General features: G+C 33.9%; 1 protein-coding gene, 1 non-coding gene and 1 pseudogene across 3 annotated transcripts; 1 reads left to right on the top strand and 2 right to left on the bottom strand.

Annotated features, from left to right (window-relative positions):
- Positions 1 to 5,971: 5,971 nt before the first annotated feature.
- Positions 5,972 to 9,249, bottom strand: BRIZ1 (zinc finger (ubiquitin-hydrolase) domain-containing protein). The gene is made up of 11 exons (XM_018126421.2): positions 8,869 to 9,249; positions 8,557 to 8,665; positions 8,364 to 8,478; positions 8,180 to 8,277; positions 7,854 to 7,960; positions 7,479 to 7,728; positions 7,093 to 7,146; positions 6,797 to 6,940; positions 6,591 to 6,655; positions 6,310 to 6,364; positions 5,972 to 6,229 (listed from the first exon to the last, which is right to left on the bottom strand). Exons 1-11 carry the CDS (start codon positions 9,153 to 9,155, stop codon positions 6,071 to 6,073), a joined length of 1,443 nt encoding a protein of 480 aa, XP_017981910.2. The 5' UTR covers positions 9,156 to 9,249; the 3' UTR covers positions 5,972 to 6,070.
- Positions 9,250 to 10,320: 1,071 nt separating this feature from the next.
- On the bottom strand, positions 10,321 to 10,413 carry LOC148760663 (small nucleolar RNA snoR8a). The gene has a single exon (XR_016028723.1). It is a non-coding gene; the product is annotated as a small nucleolar RNA snoR8a (small nucleolar RNA).
- A 4,214-nt stretch (positions 10,414 to 14,627) lies between these two features.
- Positions 14,628 to 17,349, top strand: LOC18588794 (putative clathrin assembly protein At2g25430 pseudogene; annotated as a pseudogene). The gene is made up of 2 exons (XR_016028559.1): positions 14,628 to 14,888; positions 15,164 to 17,349. The product of XR_016028559.1 is annotated as a putative clathrin assembly protein At2g25430 pseudogene (transcript).
- Positions 17,350 to 17,770: the final 421 nt, after the last annotated feature.

The raw sequence follows: 17,770 nt of genomic DNA, 5'->3' as shown, positions 1-17,770 counted from the left end.
TATATTGGATATGCACCAGTATGTAAGTTTACTTTACCAAACGTTTGTACAATGAGTATTGTTCGATGCCAGCCTCAAGCCTGGGAGAAATTCAACGACATTCATTAGGCTTGAACTAGTTCGTTTATAACCAACTTAACCCAAGCTTTATGTTTTTATGAGAACTCATCAATCAAGCTGTTTGAGCGGTTCATATATCGCTCAAGACATTTGCCGTCTTATTTATAGCTACTTCTTATCCTTTATTTTTGTCTACAGTACCATTTGTATGGATTCTCAGGTCGTAATTGTTATAATCAAGCTAAAGGATGAACATGATGGCAAACCAGAAACCTCTGTTGATGAACCGAAGAACAGAGAATGAACAAAGACAATAACAAGGTTACAAACTGTAAAACATACTCCATTAAACATCGTCATGGTTAAATATACATTATGCAAGGATTACACTTGTAATGTAGTACAAAACAAGTGTTAATCTTGAGTTTTGGTATTTCATGCAAGCTGACACCACAGACATAAGAGGAAGCTTTGATAAAACCAGTACAATGAAGCAAAATACATTGTATTGCTTCCACGTGTTGATTCAAAAACAAGCATTAGCTCTCTAACTCTCTACACTCCTCCTTAATGTTTGCACACTGAACATTTAATATCCTTCTAAGGTATTCAAACCTTCGCTTGGGCAAAATCTTGGTCATTGAATCTGCCAGCTGCTGATCTGAAGAGCAATATTGGACAGAAATATCTCCTCTCTTCTCTGCATCTCTAATGGCATGGTATTTAACATGAATATGGTTGGTCTTGCCATGGAACCAAGGGTTCCTGGTCAGTGCAATTGCTGACTTGTTATCCACAAACAAAGCAGTAGGCTTGCCTTGAGTTAAGTTTAGGTCTGCAAGAACGTTACTAATACAGCATGATTTGATGCCTCTGCTGCTGAGATATACTCTGCCTCAGCAGTGGATTGAGCCACTAGAGTTTTTTTGTGAGAATTCCAGGAGAATGTCCCATTTCCAAGAGAGAAAATATACCCGGATGTGCTTCTAGAATCATCAATATTACCTGTTGTAGATGCCTAATTCTGATTAACTATTATTTTTAAAGTATTGTTTATAGGAAAATTACATCAGGATGTTCTAAACGTAGAAGAGTGCATTTTGAACACGGAAATGCTTGGGGTTCCAAGCATAGAAGTGCCCAAAGGTGTTTCAAGTTGGAAGCCTAGGGTGTTCTAAGCGCAGAAGCACCGAAAAGTATTCTAAGCGTGGAAGAGCCCAGGGGCGTTCCAAGTGCAGAAGCTCCCAGAGGCGTTCCAAGTGCAAAAGCACCCAAGAGTGTTCTAAGCACAGAAGCTCCTAAAGAGCGTTACAAGCACAGGAACACCTAAGAACAAGCATGAAACAACTACTTGTACGGGAAAGTGAAAGTAACTTAGAACAAGTGGTAGGGTTCATGAGTTACTTTCACATTTGAAATATTCTAAACAGTTTGGTTTGGTAACTCAAATATGAAAATAGTTAAAAGGGCTTTCTCTTAATCTTTTCTTGAAGTACATGTGCTTTACCTATTGGTCTTTCTTTGTTTCTTAAGAACACACGTGACGCACTATCAAGTGCTACTAGTCCATTACCCAAAACTTACGCTCACTATCTAATTACACGGTCATTCTTTTCATATTTCCTAAACCGTTCTTTAACTGCTCTTTCATGACAAGTACGTTCTCTCATGATTGAACATGCTCTTCTAACTACTCTTAAGAAAGTGCTCCTGTTTAGTATAAATATGAGAGCCTTGAAAGTTGGAAGGCAATCAAAATATCATTAGGCACCCAGCAAAAATTATACTAAAAGTTCTTTTAAAATTCCTCCAACATTCTTTCTATTAGGCCTTTCCCATTCGCCATTATCCGCCGCTTCCTCCATCTTTTCTCATCTCTCACCACCTGCCACCTAAAGCACTTAAGTTTCAAGGATTGCTCCAGTCTTCCTTTCTACCTCCTCTAGCGCACCTTGATTCACTCATTGCAACAAGTCCTCTCTCCTTAACAAAAAAACCTTTACACCTGTCCAATCGCTGTCAGAATAACCATGTAGATTGATATCTGGTTTATGAGCAAAGAATAACTCAAAGTCTTAAGTGCCCTTCAAATACTGAGGGTGCGTTTGGCACCAGCAAGATGCAGGTTGGAAGGCTCTTGCATAAATCTCGACATAAGACTGACAGAGAACATAATGTCTGGTCGAGATGTGCAGATATAAAGCAAGCAACCAATTATACTTTGATATTCAGAAGGATCTTTGAGCTTATTTCCTTTGCTACTGGAGAACTTCTCATTAACAGGAAAAGGTGTTGGGGAAGGTTTACAATTTTCCAGGTGAAACCTTCTCAAAACTTGACTAATATAACTCTTTCGTAAAAGTCGAATTCCATCACTACCTTAGATTAATTTCCGGCCCCAAGAAGTAATTCATAGGACCAAGATCTGACATTTCAAACTCTTTTTGAGTTTCTCTTTGAACTTCAACACTAAAGTGTCATCATTTCCAGTTAACAACAAATCATCAACATAAATGGAAATGATCAGATGTGATGAACCTGTGCCCCTGTATGCGTATAAAGTTGCTGCAATGCAGCTTCTAGTGAAGTTATCTTCCAACAGAAACTCATCAATTCTGCTAGACCAGGCTTGAGGATCCTGTTTTAACCCATACAGTGCTTTGTGGAGCTTGCATACCTTATTCTGACCAGTCAGTAGTTCAAAGCCTTCTGGCTGCTCTACAAAGATTATTCATTAAGAGAGCCATTTAGAAAGGTAGATTTAACGTCCAGATGATGGACTTTGCATCCAAATGCTGCAGATAAGGCAATCAACAGGCGTATGGTATCAAATCTGGCCACAGGGGCATATGTCCTGAAGCCCTTGTCCACCAGACGTGCCTTGTGTTTATTCACACTCCCATCAGGGTTAAGTTTCCTCTTAAACACCCACTTAACTCCAATCACATGATGATTGGCAGGTCTGTCAACCAAGCTCCATGTCTGGTTCTTGTTAATCGTTGCCAGTTCTTCACGCATTGCTTCATACCATTCAAGAAAGCCACAAGCCTCAGCAAAAGAACTAGGCTCATCAACAGCTAGCATACTTCTATGATACACATCAGTGATTGATCTTGTGCCTCGAACTGGTACATCATCAATATCATCACCAGTTTCTTCAAGATCATTGCTAAATTCACTTATTCCCAGATCAACATTAACTGTAAATGGAGCTGAGGTACTTTCATTTGCATTGGAAATAGTATTCCTATTCCAGTATGAACGCTCATCGAAAGTAACATTGCTACTGACAGTAATTCTATCAGTTTTTAGGTAAGTAAACACAATAAGCTTTAGATTGATTACTACACCCTGTAAATATACCTCTTATTGCCTTCTGTTGAAAGTTGTCACGTTGAACTTCAGGCACATGTAGATAGCACAGACAACCAAATATTGTGAGATGGTCAACTGATGGCCTATAGCCATACCAAGCTTCAAATGGTGTCTTGTTTGTCAAGGCTCGAGTGGGAAGCAAGTTGAGCAAATATACTGATGTATTATCAACTTCTGCCTAGAATTTCTTGGGTAAATTAGATTGAAACAGCAGACACCTGGACATCCCAAAGATGGTTCTGTTCTTTCTTTCACTCACGCCATTCTGTTGAGGTGTAGTGGGGCAGTTAACTGATGATGGATGCCAGCATTCTTCAAATAATCAGTGAACACATTAGAGGTATATTCACTTCCATTGTCAGACCTTAGAGTCTTAATTTTATGCCCTGTTTCAAGATCAACTTTTGCCTTGAATTGCAGGAACAGTTCAAACACTTGAGACTTGGACTTAAGAAAGCATATCCAGCAGAACCTACTCATATCATCAATGAAAATGAAGTAGAACTTGTCACCAGACAAAGATTCAACACTCATGGGGCCTGCAAGGTCTGTATGAATCAATTCTAGCTTGCTTTTGGCTCTGTGCATAGATGCAGATGGAAAAGGCTTCCTGGACATCTTTCCAAGCTGGAAAAACACTGCAAACTTGACCTTTATCAGATAATATTGGCAAATTTTTAAGCAAATGAGTGGAACTTACTTGCTTAAGAGAGATATAGTTGCAGTGTTCCAATCTCTTGTGCCAAAGTTCTGTATCAGTTCCAGGAGATTGAGTGGCTTGCATGCAGGTTTCTTTCCAGTTTAGAGAAAAGCTTCTGTTCTTCATTGGAACAGTCATAAGATAGTTTCCATTTGGTTCATATATAGTGCATATGCCAAATCCTTGAAGAGCAGAATATAATAATGCTCCAACATTTGTCCAACACTCGGTAGGTTCTGAGTTAAATAGAGGGAACCGACTTCTGAAATATATCTGGAACCCCGAGAGTGAAATTACTCGACCTGTGCCTTTACCAAACACATCAAGATACATAACATTGCCAACTTTAACCGTCTATTTGTAGCCCTTATCAAGGCTTACAAACACATCCTCTGATGGAGTCATATGGTTCGAACAGCCACTATCAATAAGCCATTCAAGGTTGTCAATGTCATAAAATGAGTCAGTTGAAGCCATAAATAATGTCTCTTCTTCAACTTCAGCGTTTTCTGTAGATTGAGTTTTATCAGATGGTGCAAGCTTTGTCTACATGACCAACACCATTACATAATTTACACTTTGCATCAGATCTGAACCAGCAGTTTTCTTCCAAGTGATTGCGTTTCCTACAAAAAGAGCAGACTTTAAACTTACCCTTTCTATTAGAAGACTGACCTGCATTAGAGAGCTTTTGTCTTTCTCTCTCAAAATTTTCCTGGCTCCACTCTCTGCACCAGCTTTGCCTTTAAGTTAAGAAACCATGGCAACCTCAGTCCTTGAATTCGATCGAGCAGATCTTCTTTGCTTTGCAGCTTCAAGAGCACCTACTAATTCAGTGACAGTGATGTCAGACACATCCTTGGCTTGTTCCAGAGAAGCAATGGTAGCTTTAAACTTCTCTGGAATGCTGATCAGAATCTTCTCTACAACCCGAACCTCATGTAGATTTTCACCAAGCATTCTGATTTGATTTACCAGACGCATCACTTGGTTAATGTATTCCTTGACAGTTTGTGTCTCCTTCAGCCTCATGAGAACAAATTCTCTTCTCACGTTAGAGGCCTTCATTTGTCTCGTTCTGTTAGTGCGAAGAAACTCCTCCTGAAGCTTGTTCCAGGCTTGAGTCGCTGTCTCACAGCCCATAATTCGACTGAAGATCGTCTCGGACACATCTCTCTTAATGGCGGCACTACAGTTTCATTTTCAACCACACTCTAAAGATTGTAGCCTTTCAAATAGTCCTTCATTTTGACAGCCCGTACTGAATAATTTGAGCCATCGAACAGTGATGATGGCTGATGGGTAATAGTAGGTGTTGTCATTTTTCAAAAGAGGTTATGAATGCATTCTGTTTAGGAGATTACTTTTATAACATACTTGGTTACTTGGAAAGAATAGAATAAAAATAAAATAATTATTTTTTTTAAAAAATAACTATTATATAAATTAATTTATAAAAATAAAAAAAAATAAAAATTATTATTATTACTTATTCCATTATTTGATTAGTAAGAATAATTTTAAAAATATTAAAAAATAATGAATAAATGATAAAAATACTCTTTATTAAAATTTAAAATTTTTTTAATTAAAAAACTAAAAAACTATTTTAAAAAATAAATACTCTTTATTAAAATTAAAAAATTTATTTTGTTAAAAAATAAAAATATTCTGAACAATAAAATCAAAATAACTTTTATTATAATTAAATAATATTTTCACCAAAATATAAACATATTTTTATTAGAATTTAATAATATTTTGTATTAAAAGATAATTAAACCTTTTATTATAATTAAATAATATTTAATATTAAAAGATAAATATTATTCTGCATTTGGTTTAAAGCTTAAGGTTTAAGCTGCATTTGATTCAATGTAATAACCATTCCATATAAAACATGGTTCTGCTTTTTCTCAGGATAACTGCAATTTCCTAATTCCTCCTTCGACTTGACTTCTTGTGCCTCCTGGTATTAGCTAAGGAAGATTGCGTTTGAGGAACAGGTAACAGTGTCCCTCCCCTGATGCCATCCGAATCGGTCATGTCAATAAGTGTCTTCTGAGCTTCAATATAGACTTTAAGGTCTCGTATCTGTAATTGACAAACTACTGTCAAAGCCAGTAATCTCAATCAATTGCATAGAGACATATAAATTTAGGTAATTAAGATACCTGCTCTTCCAGATCAAGTATCTTCTCATCCTTCAACCTCAACTGAGAAGCTTCCCTAAATGGAAAACAAACACAAGACACCATGTAAGATCTGGAAGCCTAAAAAGGGAAAAGCTAACGCACATGAGACAAAAACAACCAACAGAGGAAATAACTATTTCAAAAAGAATATGCGAATGCATGTATGCATACAGAAAATGTAAAATTTCCCCTTTTGGAACAAGACAGCAAGAGAACAAATCAGGCCTAGGCCTATATAGCCAGGGTAGAAAAGAGAGTACCTTTCTTCAATTTCCTTGACATTTTCTCGCCACACTTGTTGGTTTTTTATAAGATTGCGATTGATCTGTAACCAAAAAACTTTAATGGTAACAAATGCAACACATTGTGTGACTGATAACGATGTTATAAAAGAACATATTATGAATATGCTCTGCATGAAGTAAATGCATGCAAAATTTTATATAGGAATGTGTTAAACATTCACCTCAGCGAGAGCATTTTTTTCCTCTGTGCACTTATCCAGTTTATTCTGGATGTCCAGCATCTCCGAAGTCACAGCCTTCTCCACTGCTTCAGCAATGGAACTATCTCTTTTGCTTTTGGATTCTGCAAGTAGTGATTCATAATTCTGGGGGAGGAAGAGTGAATACAGAAAACAATAATTAAAATTTTTAATAATGCAAATTACAATAGCATCAGTAGTAGAAGAACAGAGAAAGAAATTCTTATGAGATTCGTAATAGTGCAGATTTAAAATAGCATCAGGAGTGGCGCTCTTACTTGTCTTTGTTTCTCCATCTCCGTGGCCAGAAGACGGCTGTACTCATCAAAAATCTGATATGCCGTGTCAAAATCAGCACAGGTACATGTGAAGTGCAGCAGTTATAAATCTAAAACTAAAGGCACAAAGTTTCAAAATAAAGCACAAAGTATGAGTTGATTTGAAACTCTCCATCATAAAGCTTGTTCCATTAAATTTGAACCATTGGTGCCCAAGGCATATACGTGTTGGTTAAAAGTAACAAAATTGTTTTACTCTTTTAAGGGAACCTGTCAAACTTAAAAGATTGACACATCCAATATGTCTTATCAGCTAGTTTAACATGTCCACACTTAATAAAAAAAAAATTGACCTGCCCCAGAAGTTATTTATATGGAAAATGTACCGCTTCTACTTTGCTGCTATAGATGGCTTCCCTAATTCCAGAATCATCACCATATCCACAGGAACCACAATTTCCTTCAAGTGACATACAACGAGAATTCATTTCCACTGACTTGCCATCAGCTTTTGACTGATTTAATCGATGAACGTAACCATCACCAACATAATCCCATATTTGCTGTGATATTAACTCCAGGGAATAGCAATGCTGAGTATCTTTCCAATGTCTAACCGCATGACCTTCTTTATATCTGCAGTGCCCATAAAAAAACCATGAATGTATATAAATTCAATCCTTAAATGAAGTTAACCCCACACTTAGATAATGATAAAGATTTTTAACACCATAATAGAAGAGCAGCTGACAATACATTACCTTCCACACCCCATAAAACCACATATCAAGCAGACCCAAAGATTCTCCAGTGATCCACAAATAGAACAGGCTGGTTTCTCATCCTGCTGCTGGCAAAATCGGCAGACCTAACAACACATATGATATTAATCAAAAACATAACTTCATATGACAAAAATTGCTAAACACTAACTTCAAAGAACCAGTGTCTTAAACATAATAAATGCAGATGCAATGGTACAATAGAAACAAAAGGGAAGCTCCTCTTGGATGAAGATAACAACATGACCAGGCACTAACACAACACAAAGAGCAAAAAAGTTGTAGGGAACCAAGAACTAGCTTACTGTGCAGGACAAATAAGTCCATTTTGAAGTGCAAGAACATTGAAACGAATGGTCACAAAACGTACTAAGTATCCCACTAGTATCCGGGTCCAATCTCTCTGTCACCAAAACACAAAAAGCTTAAAGTAAAAAGCATATCAACATGAATATACAAGATAAATTGGATAAAAACAACTCTACTAACCAAGACAAATGGGGCAAGTAGGCAACTCAGTGAATCCTACCGGAGGTGTGCTAGCAATGTCCCCCGATTCTGTATATTCCACGGAATGCGTAAAAAGGATATGGCATAACTCAGCCTAACAAAATTCAACCCAATAATCAAACTAATTACTCAAAAAATCAAAATGTAGTAACTTGAGGCAAAGGTTACCAACCTCAGCAGGTGAAAACCTCTTCCCATTCAAGCTACGATAAAATCCGTCCGCCGCCAACTGATCAACTAGCTTTATAAACACGCTATACCTATCCTCAATTCCATCATTCCTAATTTTACAAAATAACAAAAAAATTAAAAAGAAGACATTTTTTTCCTTTCCCCCCTCCCTTTTTTTTTATTACAAATTGACTACCAACTAATCCAAAAGTTGACTTTTTTCTTCTACATTGAAGATGAATTTTTTTTTCTTTTCTTTTGAATTCATGAAATTGGAGTCAACAATGATCAAAAGTAAGCGTGATGAAGGTACCTGATGAAGAGAAGGTGGGTGATATTTTCGAGGTGGGGTCCAGAGAATCGAATGAAATCGGCAGCGGAGAGGTAGTTGGGGACGGCGACAACGAAGAGGGACGTGGAGCGAGAGCTAGGGTTTGGGAGGGAGCCTTGGGAGGCCTTTCGATAGAGGTGAACAACGCCTCTCCTTTCGCTGAATATAGGGCTAGGGTTTGATGGGGAAGTGACCGTATAGAACTCGATTTCTTCGTTGGTGGTGATGGGTTGCTCGCTGTCCACTGAGTGGACTCGGAGGATGGACATGATGGCTGAGTTTTCTCGCTTTGGGAGTTGGGCTATTCGCGGGAAAGACTGACGCCGTTAAAATAGTTGCCCCATGAATTCTCTCTTAGCTTTTGTCACTAATTTTATTGTTTGAAATACCCACCAAATTTATGTGTTTATGGATTTTATTTTATTTAATTTTTATATTCAAAATAAAAGTAATTTAATCTTTTAATTTTATGAATTACTTCAATTTAATTTTTTCCTCAATGACATTCAATTTAACCATTAAATTGGATGATATCAGCGCTGACATAATATTGTCGTGACACTTTTGATGATGTGATATGTCACGTGACATGATATGATGACATGACAATACTAATCTGGCACTAATATGTTGACGTGTTAGTGTCACGTGATAATGCTAATGTGGTAGATTGATAAATATTTTAAAAAATATATATGTATTATGTCATAGAAATTAAATTGAATAAAAATGTATAGTATAGGAATTGAATTGAATAGGATTGAGGTATTCAATGACTAAATTGAAAAAAATATTTAAAAAATATAAATTTTTAAATAGATGATACATATACTTAATAAGCGTAAAAGATTTTTTATGTTAAAAAATATATATAAATATATATATATATTGTTTTAGTTGATTATTTGATTTCAGAATAAGTACAGTAAATTTTTTTTTCAATAAAAATTAAGTTTGAATTCTCTTTTTATAAAAAAAATTCAAAAAAAAAATTATATTCAAAACTAGATATGGATAAATAACTTGTATTATATTGAAATAAAATAATATAAATAATTAAATAATTTTTTTTATAATAGTATAAAATATGATTTAGTTGCAATTTTTTAAAATTTACAAATACCCATTCTTTTGAAATTATTCAACATTTAACCAATTTACCTTTTATTTAAATTTACTTTAAAGTTTTTTGTAAAATTATTTTATTTATGTTCAAAAAAGACAATAAATTTTGCTAAATTTAAATTATTAATTTAGATTTACAAAAAATTAGTAAATACAAAATAAAATGACACAAAATATTTTATAATTATATTTAACTCTATTAGTGATAGATGTAGTTTTTAATTCAGGAAATTCCAGCATAAAAAATATAACCTAAAATATTAAACAAAATAAAAATATAAAAAATAATCAAAAAATTGAAAGAGTGGAGTAGCTCAGATTTTATAGGTGTAATAAGAGATTTGTTATGCCCAAATTGAGTAAGTCAGGATGAGTAATTATTTTCATAATTATTGCTAACTCCATATTTCCCTTTTTCATTTTTTTAAAAAGAAAAAACCAAAACAAAAAACAAAGAGGCTTAAACACGCACAAACATTATCATTATAGAGCTGTTTGGTTTTTAAAGTAAAAGAATTTAAGAAAAAAATCTAAATAAAAAACAAAAAACGTAAATTTATCATCATTACCCTAATTTTGTAACAATTAATTAATGAATTAAACTTTTAATAAGAAAAACAAAGAATGGAGAACAAGATTGCAGGGTGGCTAAGGAGAATACTAGCTATTGTTTCTTATAAATGCGAAAATTAAATTTTAATTTTAAGTGTTTTAAGGGTTTGTGTAAATGACAATGTTGTTTTCCTATAAGTACATATCCAAGATTAAATATTAAAAAAAATTATAAAAGGGGAATTTAAACTTAATTTTACAAAGTAGATAAACTAATATACCTATTGTGGAATAAAGTGATCCAATAAGAAAATATTTATGTGTATTTCTTAACACTATAAATATTTTACACTTAAATATTTGACTTATTAATAAGTATATGTATAATTTACTTAAAGATTTATATTTTACACAATTTAGTCATTTAACACCTTAATTTTGTTTAATTTATGTCATATACTACAGATTTTTGTTTAATTTAGTACTTATAACGTGACACATTTTTTTGACAACTTTTTTCTCAATCTTTCTCATCGTCACTACCACGTGGTACTGACACATCAATATTGTCATGTCATCATATTAGTGTCATGTGGTACTGTCATGTCATCACAGACTGTACCACGTGACATTGTAATGTCATCATGTCAGTGTCACGTTAATCCATGTCAACATTAACGTCATCTCATTTAACGACAAAATTGGATACCATTGAGGAAATGACTAAATTTGAGTATTTTTTAAAATTTAGAGATTAAATTGCTTTGATTTTAAGTACAAAGACTAAATTGAACAAAATGCATAAATATAAAGACTTGATAGGTATTTTGATCAATTTTTATTTGATACTAGAATTTTACTTGCATGTTGTTTTGGGATAATTTTTTATTTAAATAATTTTTAGTTTAAAATATTAATATATCTTTTTGCATATTTTTCTATATATGCTAATATTAATATATCATAAAGTCATTCACAACATTTATATATTAATAATTAATATTAAATAAATTATTTTTCCATATTAATCATACTATTGTTGATACGATCAATTAAGTTTTCTATGAATTTATTTTTATATATGGATAATGGAATTGAATGTAATGTAAAATATGAAATTGGCATTTAAATATTTTGTTTAATTATAAGTGTAGATGTGATTTTGATGCATCATATGACTTCTCCTAAAATAATTATAAATATATTACATATAAAATAAGTAAACATTTCAAATGTATTATTTTATTTTGTTTTGTTTTATGTAATCAAGTATATAACTTTTATGTTACATATTTTCTATTTTCATTTATTTCTTTTTTGAAAATTATAAAAATAATAGTATGAAATAAATTATTTTTAAATTTATTTAAGTAAACGTAGAAACATAATATGGTTACCTTCTAAATTAACATGTAAGCATATTACAACACCATATAAAAATAAAATAATTACATTTCTTTAGAAGAAAAAAAAATCTAAAATCAATTTGAACATCTAATACTTACAATTAATTTATATTATTATAATTAACTAACATTAATTATATATTTTGACTCTTTATCATCATGAAATTAATAATTAATCAATAAACTTTTTATTAAATAATTTATATATGATTTTATTCAATTATATAATGATAAAATATTTTAAATATATTGTTTAATCATATATCTATTTTATTTAAATAAATGCATATTTTCATGTCACACTTATTTTATTTTTTATTTAATAATATTTTAGCAGTATCAGTATTTTACCCACAACGCAAAAAAATATATTATTCTTTTTTTGAAAAAATTGCATTGTCCTTTATAAAATAAAAAATTAAAAAACTATGTTTTACGGTTTGACGTGTTATTTTTCGTTAACCTTCGTGAATATTGTCCATTAATGAATGGTCGGCACCCCCTTTGCTTTATATCAAAGTTTTGTCTCCCAAATTCACTTCGAATGATTTCTTGAAGCTTTTGGCAGCTTCTAGTACTTGGGAGTAATATAGTTAGATTCGAAATAAAAGAAAAGCTTATATTTCCTTCTTATATAAGGTATTCAATTGATTTGTTGGATAAGAATGAGAAAATGACAGAAAAGTCATAAAAAAATCTAAAAAAAAGGTTCAATTTTTTTAATTAACTAAATAAATAAAGTTATAAAAAAAAATTTATTGTCTTTTTACAAAAAAATTTAAATGAAATTTTTACTCTGTTATCTGTGTTGCAAATATAAATAAAATACAAGGTTTTATATTAAAAAAAAAAAAAACTCAAGGTGCCATGTGCGAAAATGCAGATCCATGTAGAGTTTATCTTATTTTAATATATATTCATTCTAAGAAATCTATGTAGGTAAATATAAGTGCCATGAATCCCACTTTAAATTAGGTCTTAACCTGTTAGGCATATAAATAAAAATCTTTTTCTACTTAATAAGTATCTCATTTAAGTTAAAATTGTAGATTTGTGATAATTAATATTAAAATCTGCCCAATTCTTCATAAATGTGAGACCGCATTCTATACATATTCCACGTGAAATGACTAATGAGTTTTGAAACTTAATTCAACATGTCTTTATATCACACATCAATGAGAGATAAGGATATGTTTTAAACTTATAAGCAAACGTTTTCTTCTATCTAAAATGTATATTTTTAAATTAAAAAATATGAATGCGTGACACAAGCACACAAATGAGTTAATCTTTTTTGTAGAATTGTGCTAAATGAGTCAAACAAAAAAAAAATACATATCCAAACATATTGAAATACGCATAAAAAAATTACATAGAATTATGAACTACTTTATTACGAGTGTTCAATCTATTCTTACTTCAACCAATCTAACTCTTTTATTTTCACTTTTCATGATGTTTGCTATTATATGTTATATTAATATCTTGTTTAAAAAAATTCATTAATTGTTTAAAAAAATTCAAATAAATATATATTTTTTATTGACTCTCATAACTAATAGTTGATTAATTATCTTTAATTAAAATATCTTTTGTCATTTTATATGGACATAATGTTGATGTGGAAAGTAAAAATACTATATGATCGTGTCATCATGTTACTTCAGCATGCTATATAATCATTTATTATGACAAGTTAACAAGTCATAGTCAATGTCATGGTGGTATAGAATAATAAGTGTCATTTTGACTAATAACAATTAATCTATCATTAGTTATAAGAGTTTATTTGATTAAAAGTAAAAATATAAAAATTTAATTAAATGTAATAAACAAAAAATGATTTATTTAAATTTTTTTAAATAGTTCAATTTTTTTTTAAAAATTATATAAAAAAACAAAAATTTAAAAATTTGCTCTTTCACAATCTATGTTTGCCTTTAGAACAAGTCTATGAATAAAGAAGTGGATTGATTTGAGTGGACACAATGGAACATTTATGTTTGAATGCAAAATTCTAGAATAACAGACCGATTTTGTTTTTGAATAATTTACGTTGACAATTATCAACGCAACATCGGACCAAAGTAGTTTATGATTTGATCAATTCAACCAATTATCTAACCATGTTTTTTTATTTAGAAATATATATTCTTTTCCCATTCTAAAAGGGTCGATGAGCCTCTTCATTATCAATCTATCCTTATAGACAAACTCAACATGGGCTTTTTTCTCCCCTAATTTTTTGCTTTTTATCTATTGGCAATTTGAAGATATTCTTATACTGTTTTAAGCGTCCTCTGTTTATTGTACTTTTTACAATGTATATAATAATGTAAAAAAGAAAAAAGGACATGGTCAAGAGTGAACATAATGAAAGCGTTTGACCAGAAAAAGGGGATTAATAGAAAAATAAATTAGGCCCCGTTTGCTTCAAAGGAGGAAATAGGACTTGGTTAGAATATTCGTAAATATGGGGGTGGAAACTAGAATAGGAATAATAATAAAAAGATAAAAAAGGATGTTAATCCACAAAAGAAGATAGAGAGCATAATTTACTAAACCGCATCGTTACGTATGCCTTCGGCCTTTTCCAAACTTCATCCGACGTCGTATTAACCACTTAATCGAAAGCATCGCCCCGTCTATTACGCGCTTTTGCAAATCTTTGCCCGCTCCTTCTCTCTCTCCCTCTCGGCCTTTTTACTACTCACGCAGCGATAGAAATGGAGACAATCACGAGACTTGCATTCTTCACTCTTACAATTCACCTACACTGACACAGGAGAAAAGGAAAGAATCACTGTTACGTTTCTTGGATCCGATTTCATCCGCCGTACGGACACCATTTACGGCGTCAAAGCTTCATAGATCTTCGCTTTTCTTCAGCGTCGGGATCAAAAAGAGTCCTAAGAGGTAAACACGGATAAACCCCAATTTTCATTGTCGTTTATTTCTGTGATATCAAAATTCTTTATCAGAAAAAACTTAGTTTTTGGTAAAAGTTTTGATTTTGGAGAATAAATGTTTGGCAAGTACTACTACATTTCTTTATGGGAAAAAAAAAGGAATCTGAATTTTTCAACAATAAAAAGTTTATAATATACATAAGAAAGAACCCAGTTTTAGTTTTTTGATCTTTTACGTTTTGAGTTTGGAGCATAAAGATTTGATATTCTTTTTTTTTTTAGAGATTACAAAAATCTTCAAGAAAAAAAAAAGGGAAAGCAGAGTCTTTTTTAAATGGCGCCTAGCACGATCCGTAAAGCGATCGGGGCCGTGAAGGATCAAACGAGTATAAGCATTGCCAAAGTGGCAGGAAACATAGCGCCGGAACTGGAAGTTTTGGTGGTCAAAGCCACAAGCCACGATGAAGATCCAGCTGATGAGAAGTACTTTAGGGAGATCATAAGCCATACATCTTATTCTAGAGGTTATGTTAGTGCTTGTATCGCTACAGTGTCAAAAAGGTTGAATAAAACCCATGATTGGATTGTGGCGCTTAAGTCTTTGATGCTTGTTCATAGGCTTTTGGTCGATGGGAACCCTTGTTTTGAAGAGGAGATTGTGTATGCAACTAGGAGAGGGATGAGGATTTTGAATTTGTCAGATTTTAGGGATGAGGCGCATTCCAATTCGTGGGATCATGCCGGTTTTGTTAGGTTTTATGCTATGTATCTTGATGAGAAGGTGGAGTTTTCGGTGTTTGAGAAGAAGAAGGGAGATGGGGAGGGGAGGTTTGAGGAGAGAGATGAGAGGAATAGGCGTGAGTACGGAGACTTTAGAGATGATTATGATCATGGAATGGGTAGGAGATCGAGGTCTTATGGTGATTTGAGTGATTCTGTCAGGAGAGAACAGAGGAGAGAGGTGACACCAATGAGGGAAATGAGGCCAGAGAGAGTTTTGGGGAGGCTGAATCAGTTGTTGAGGATTCTTGATAGAGTGTTGGGTTGTAGGCCAGCTGGTATAGCCAAAAATAGCAGGTTGGTACTTGTTGCACTTTATCAGATTTTGAAGGAGAGTTTTGGGCTTTATGTAGAGATATGTGAGGCGTTAGGGATTTTGTTGGATAGGTTTACTGAGATGGAGTATGCGGATTGTGTTAAGGGTTTTGATACTTATGTTAGTGCAGCAAAGATGATTGATGAGCTTGTGGGGTTTTATGGTTGGTGTAAGGAAATGGGAATTGCTAGATCATCTGAGTATCCGGAAGTGCAGAGAATTACTGATAAGCTTTTGGGAACACTTGAAGGATTTTTGAAGGAAATGACTAACGGGCCAAAGGGTCCAGAGAGAAATAGGGAAGAGAAGCCACCGGTTAAGGAGGAGCCGGAAGCAAATATGAATGAAATAAAGGCTCTTCCTGCACCAGAGAGTTATACCCCACCTCCTCCGCCACCCGAACCTGAACAACCTAAGATGCAGGCTCAACAGGATACAGAGGATTTGGTAAATTTAAAGGATGATGCGGTTTCAGCTGATGAGCAAGGGAACAGATTAGCTTTGGCTTTATTCTCTGGACCACCCACCTCAAATGCTAATGGCTCGTGGGAAGCATTCCCTTCAAATGGACAGCCAGAGGTGACTTCTGCATGGCAAACACCAGCTGCTGAGGCTGGTAAAGCAGATTGGGAATTGGCATTGGTTGAGTCAGCTAGTAATTTATCAAAGCAGAAAGCTGCATTGGCAGGTGGTTTTGATCCATTGCTATTGAATGGTATGTATGATCAGGGGGCAGTGAGGCAGCATGTGAGCACTACTCAGCTAAGCGGTGGGAGTGCAAGTAGCGTTGCGTTGCCTGGCCCTGGCAAGACAAATACTCAAGTGCTAGCTTTGCCTGCCCCAGATGGGACGGTACAACCAGTAGGACACCAGGACCCTTTTGCTGCATCCCTTGCAGTGCCACCTCCTTCATACGTGCAGATAGCAGACATGGAGCAGAAGCAGCATTTGCTTGTACAGGAACAGCAGCTGTGGCAACAATATGGAAGGGATGGAATGCAAGGCCAAGCGAGTCTGGCCAAGATCACTGCTAGTCCTGGCTACTATGCCCCTGTTGCACAACCAATGATGATGCCTTACGGGATGCCACAAGTCAATGGCATGGGACAGCCGGGAGGGTACTACTATCCACCCTACTGAATTCACTTGTTTATGAATGGGTGTATCTTCCCATGGTGCACATTGTTACTATCGGATGAGAGCTTCGTTGCCAACACATTTGGAAGATTTTTTCCACCTACTTTTTCCTGTTTTCATTTTGTTTACATGCACTTACCTGCCTCAGAGGGTGCAATGGACATAAAAAGGTTTGATAAAGTATACAGTATAAGTATATGATGGATAGTTATCATAATATCTGTGTTTTCTGCAATATTCTTACTGTTATGCAAGGAAGATATTTTGGCCCTCTTTCAAGGGTGTACATTCTTATTCAAAACGTTACAGAATATAAGAAATGCTTGCTGGCTGAAGACAGCCTTAACAAAACGTTTCTTTGAACCATGGAGTTGGTTTTGAACACGTCCGGCATCTCATAGGCTGAATTCTAGAAACGATGAGCTGGTCCATACGTCAGATGGCATGCGCTGACCATGACCTTGTCGACTGGTTCTACTCGTTTTGCTCGGAAGCAGTTTATTCTCTGCATAATTTTCAACAAGCTTTGGGTTATTGGGAAGCTTTGATTGCCGCCCAAGAGCGGCTGCAGCGGAGACACAACTCGAAGCTCTAACAACATACGCCACCATCTAAATTTTACTTCAAGGAAGGAGTTGTTCCCTTGGCAGTTTGCA

The sequence above is a fragment of the Theobroma cacao genome, chromosome 9, assembly GCF_053813885.1.
Source record: "Theobroma cacao isolate CCN51 chromosome 9, ASM5381388v1, whole genome shotgun sequence".
Lineage (NCBI taxonomy): Eukaryota > Viridiplantae > Streptophyta > Magnoliopsida > Malvales > Malvaceae > Theobroma > Theobroma cacao.
This window is presented reverse-complemented; position numbering and strand designations above follow the sequence as displayed.

Bases quoted from the DNA above. Each gene is read 5' to 3' on its own strand.
- BRIZ1 (XM_018126421.2), bottom strand. From the start codon at position 9,155: ATGTCCATCCTCCGAGTCCACTCAGTGGACAGCGAGCAACCCATCACC. The intron at 6,656-6,796 runs GTGAATGTTTAA...TTTTGGTTACAG, and splicing joins AAAAAAATGCTCTCGCTGAG to ATCAATCGCAATCTTATAAA. The intron at 6,365-6,590 runs GTACTCTCTTTT...TTTTCCATTTAG, and splicing joins GTCAAGGAAATTGAAGAAAG to GGAAGCTTCTCAGTTGAGGT.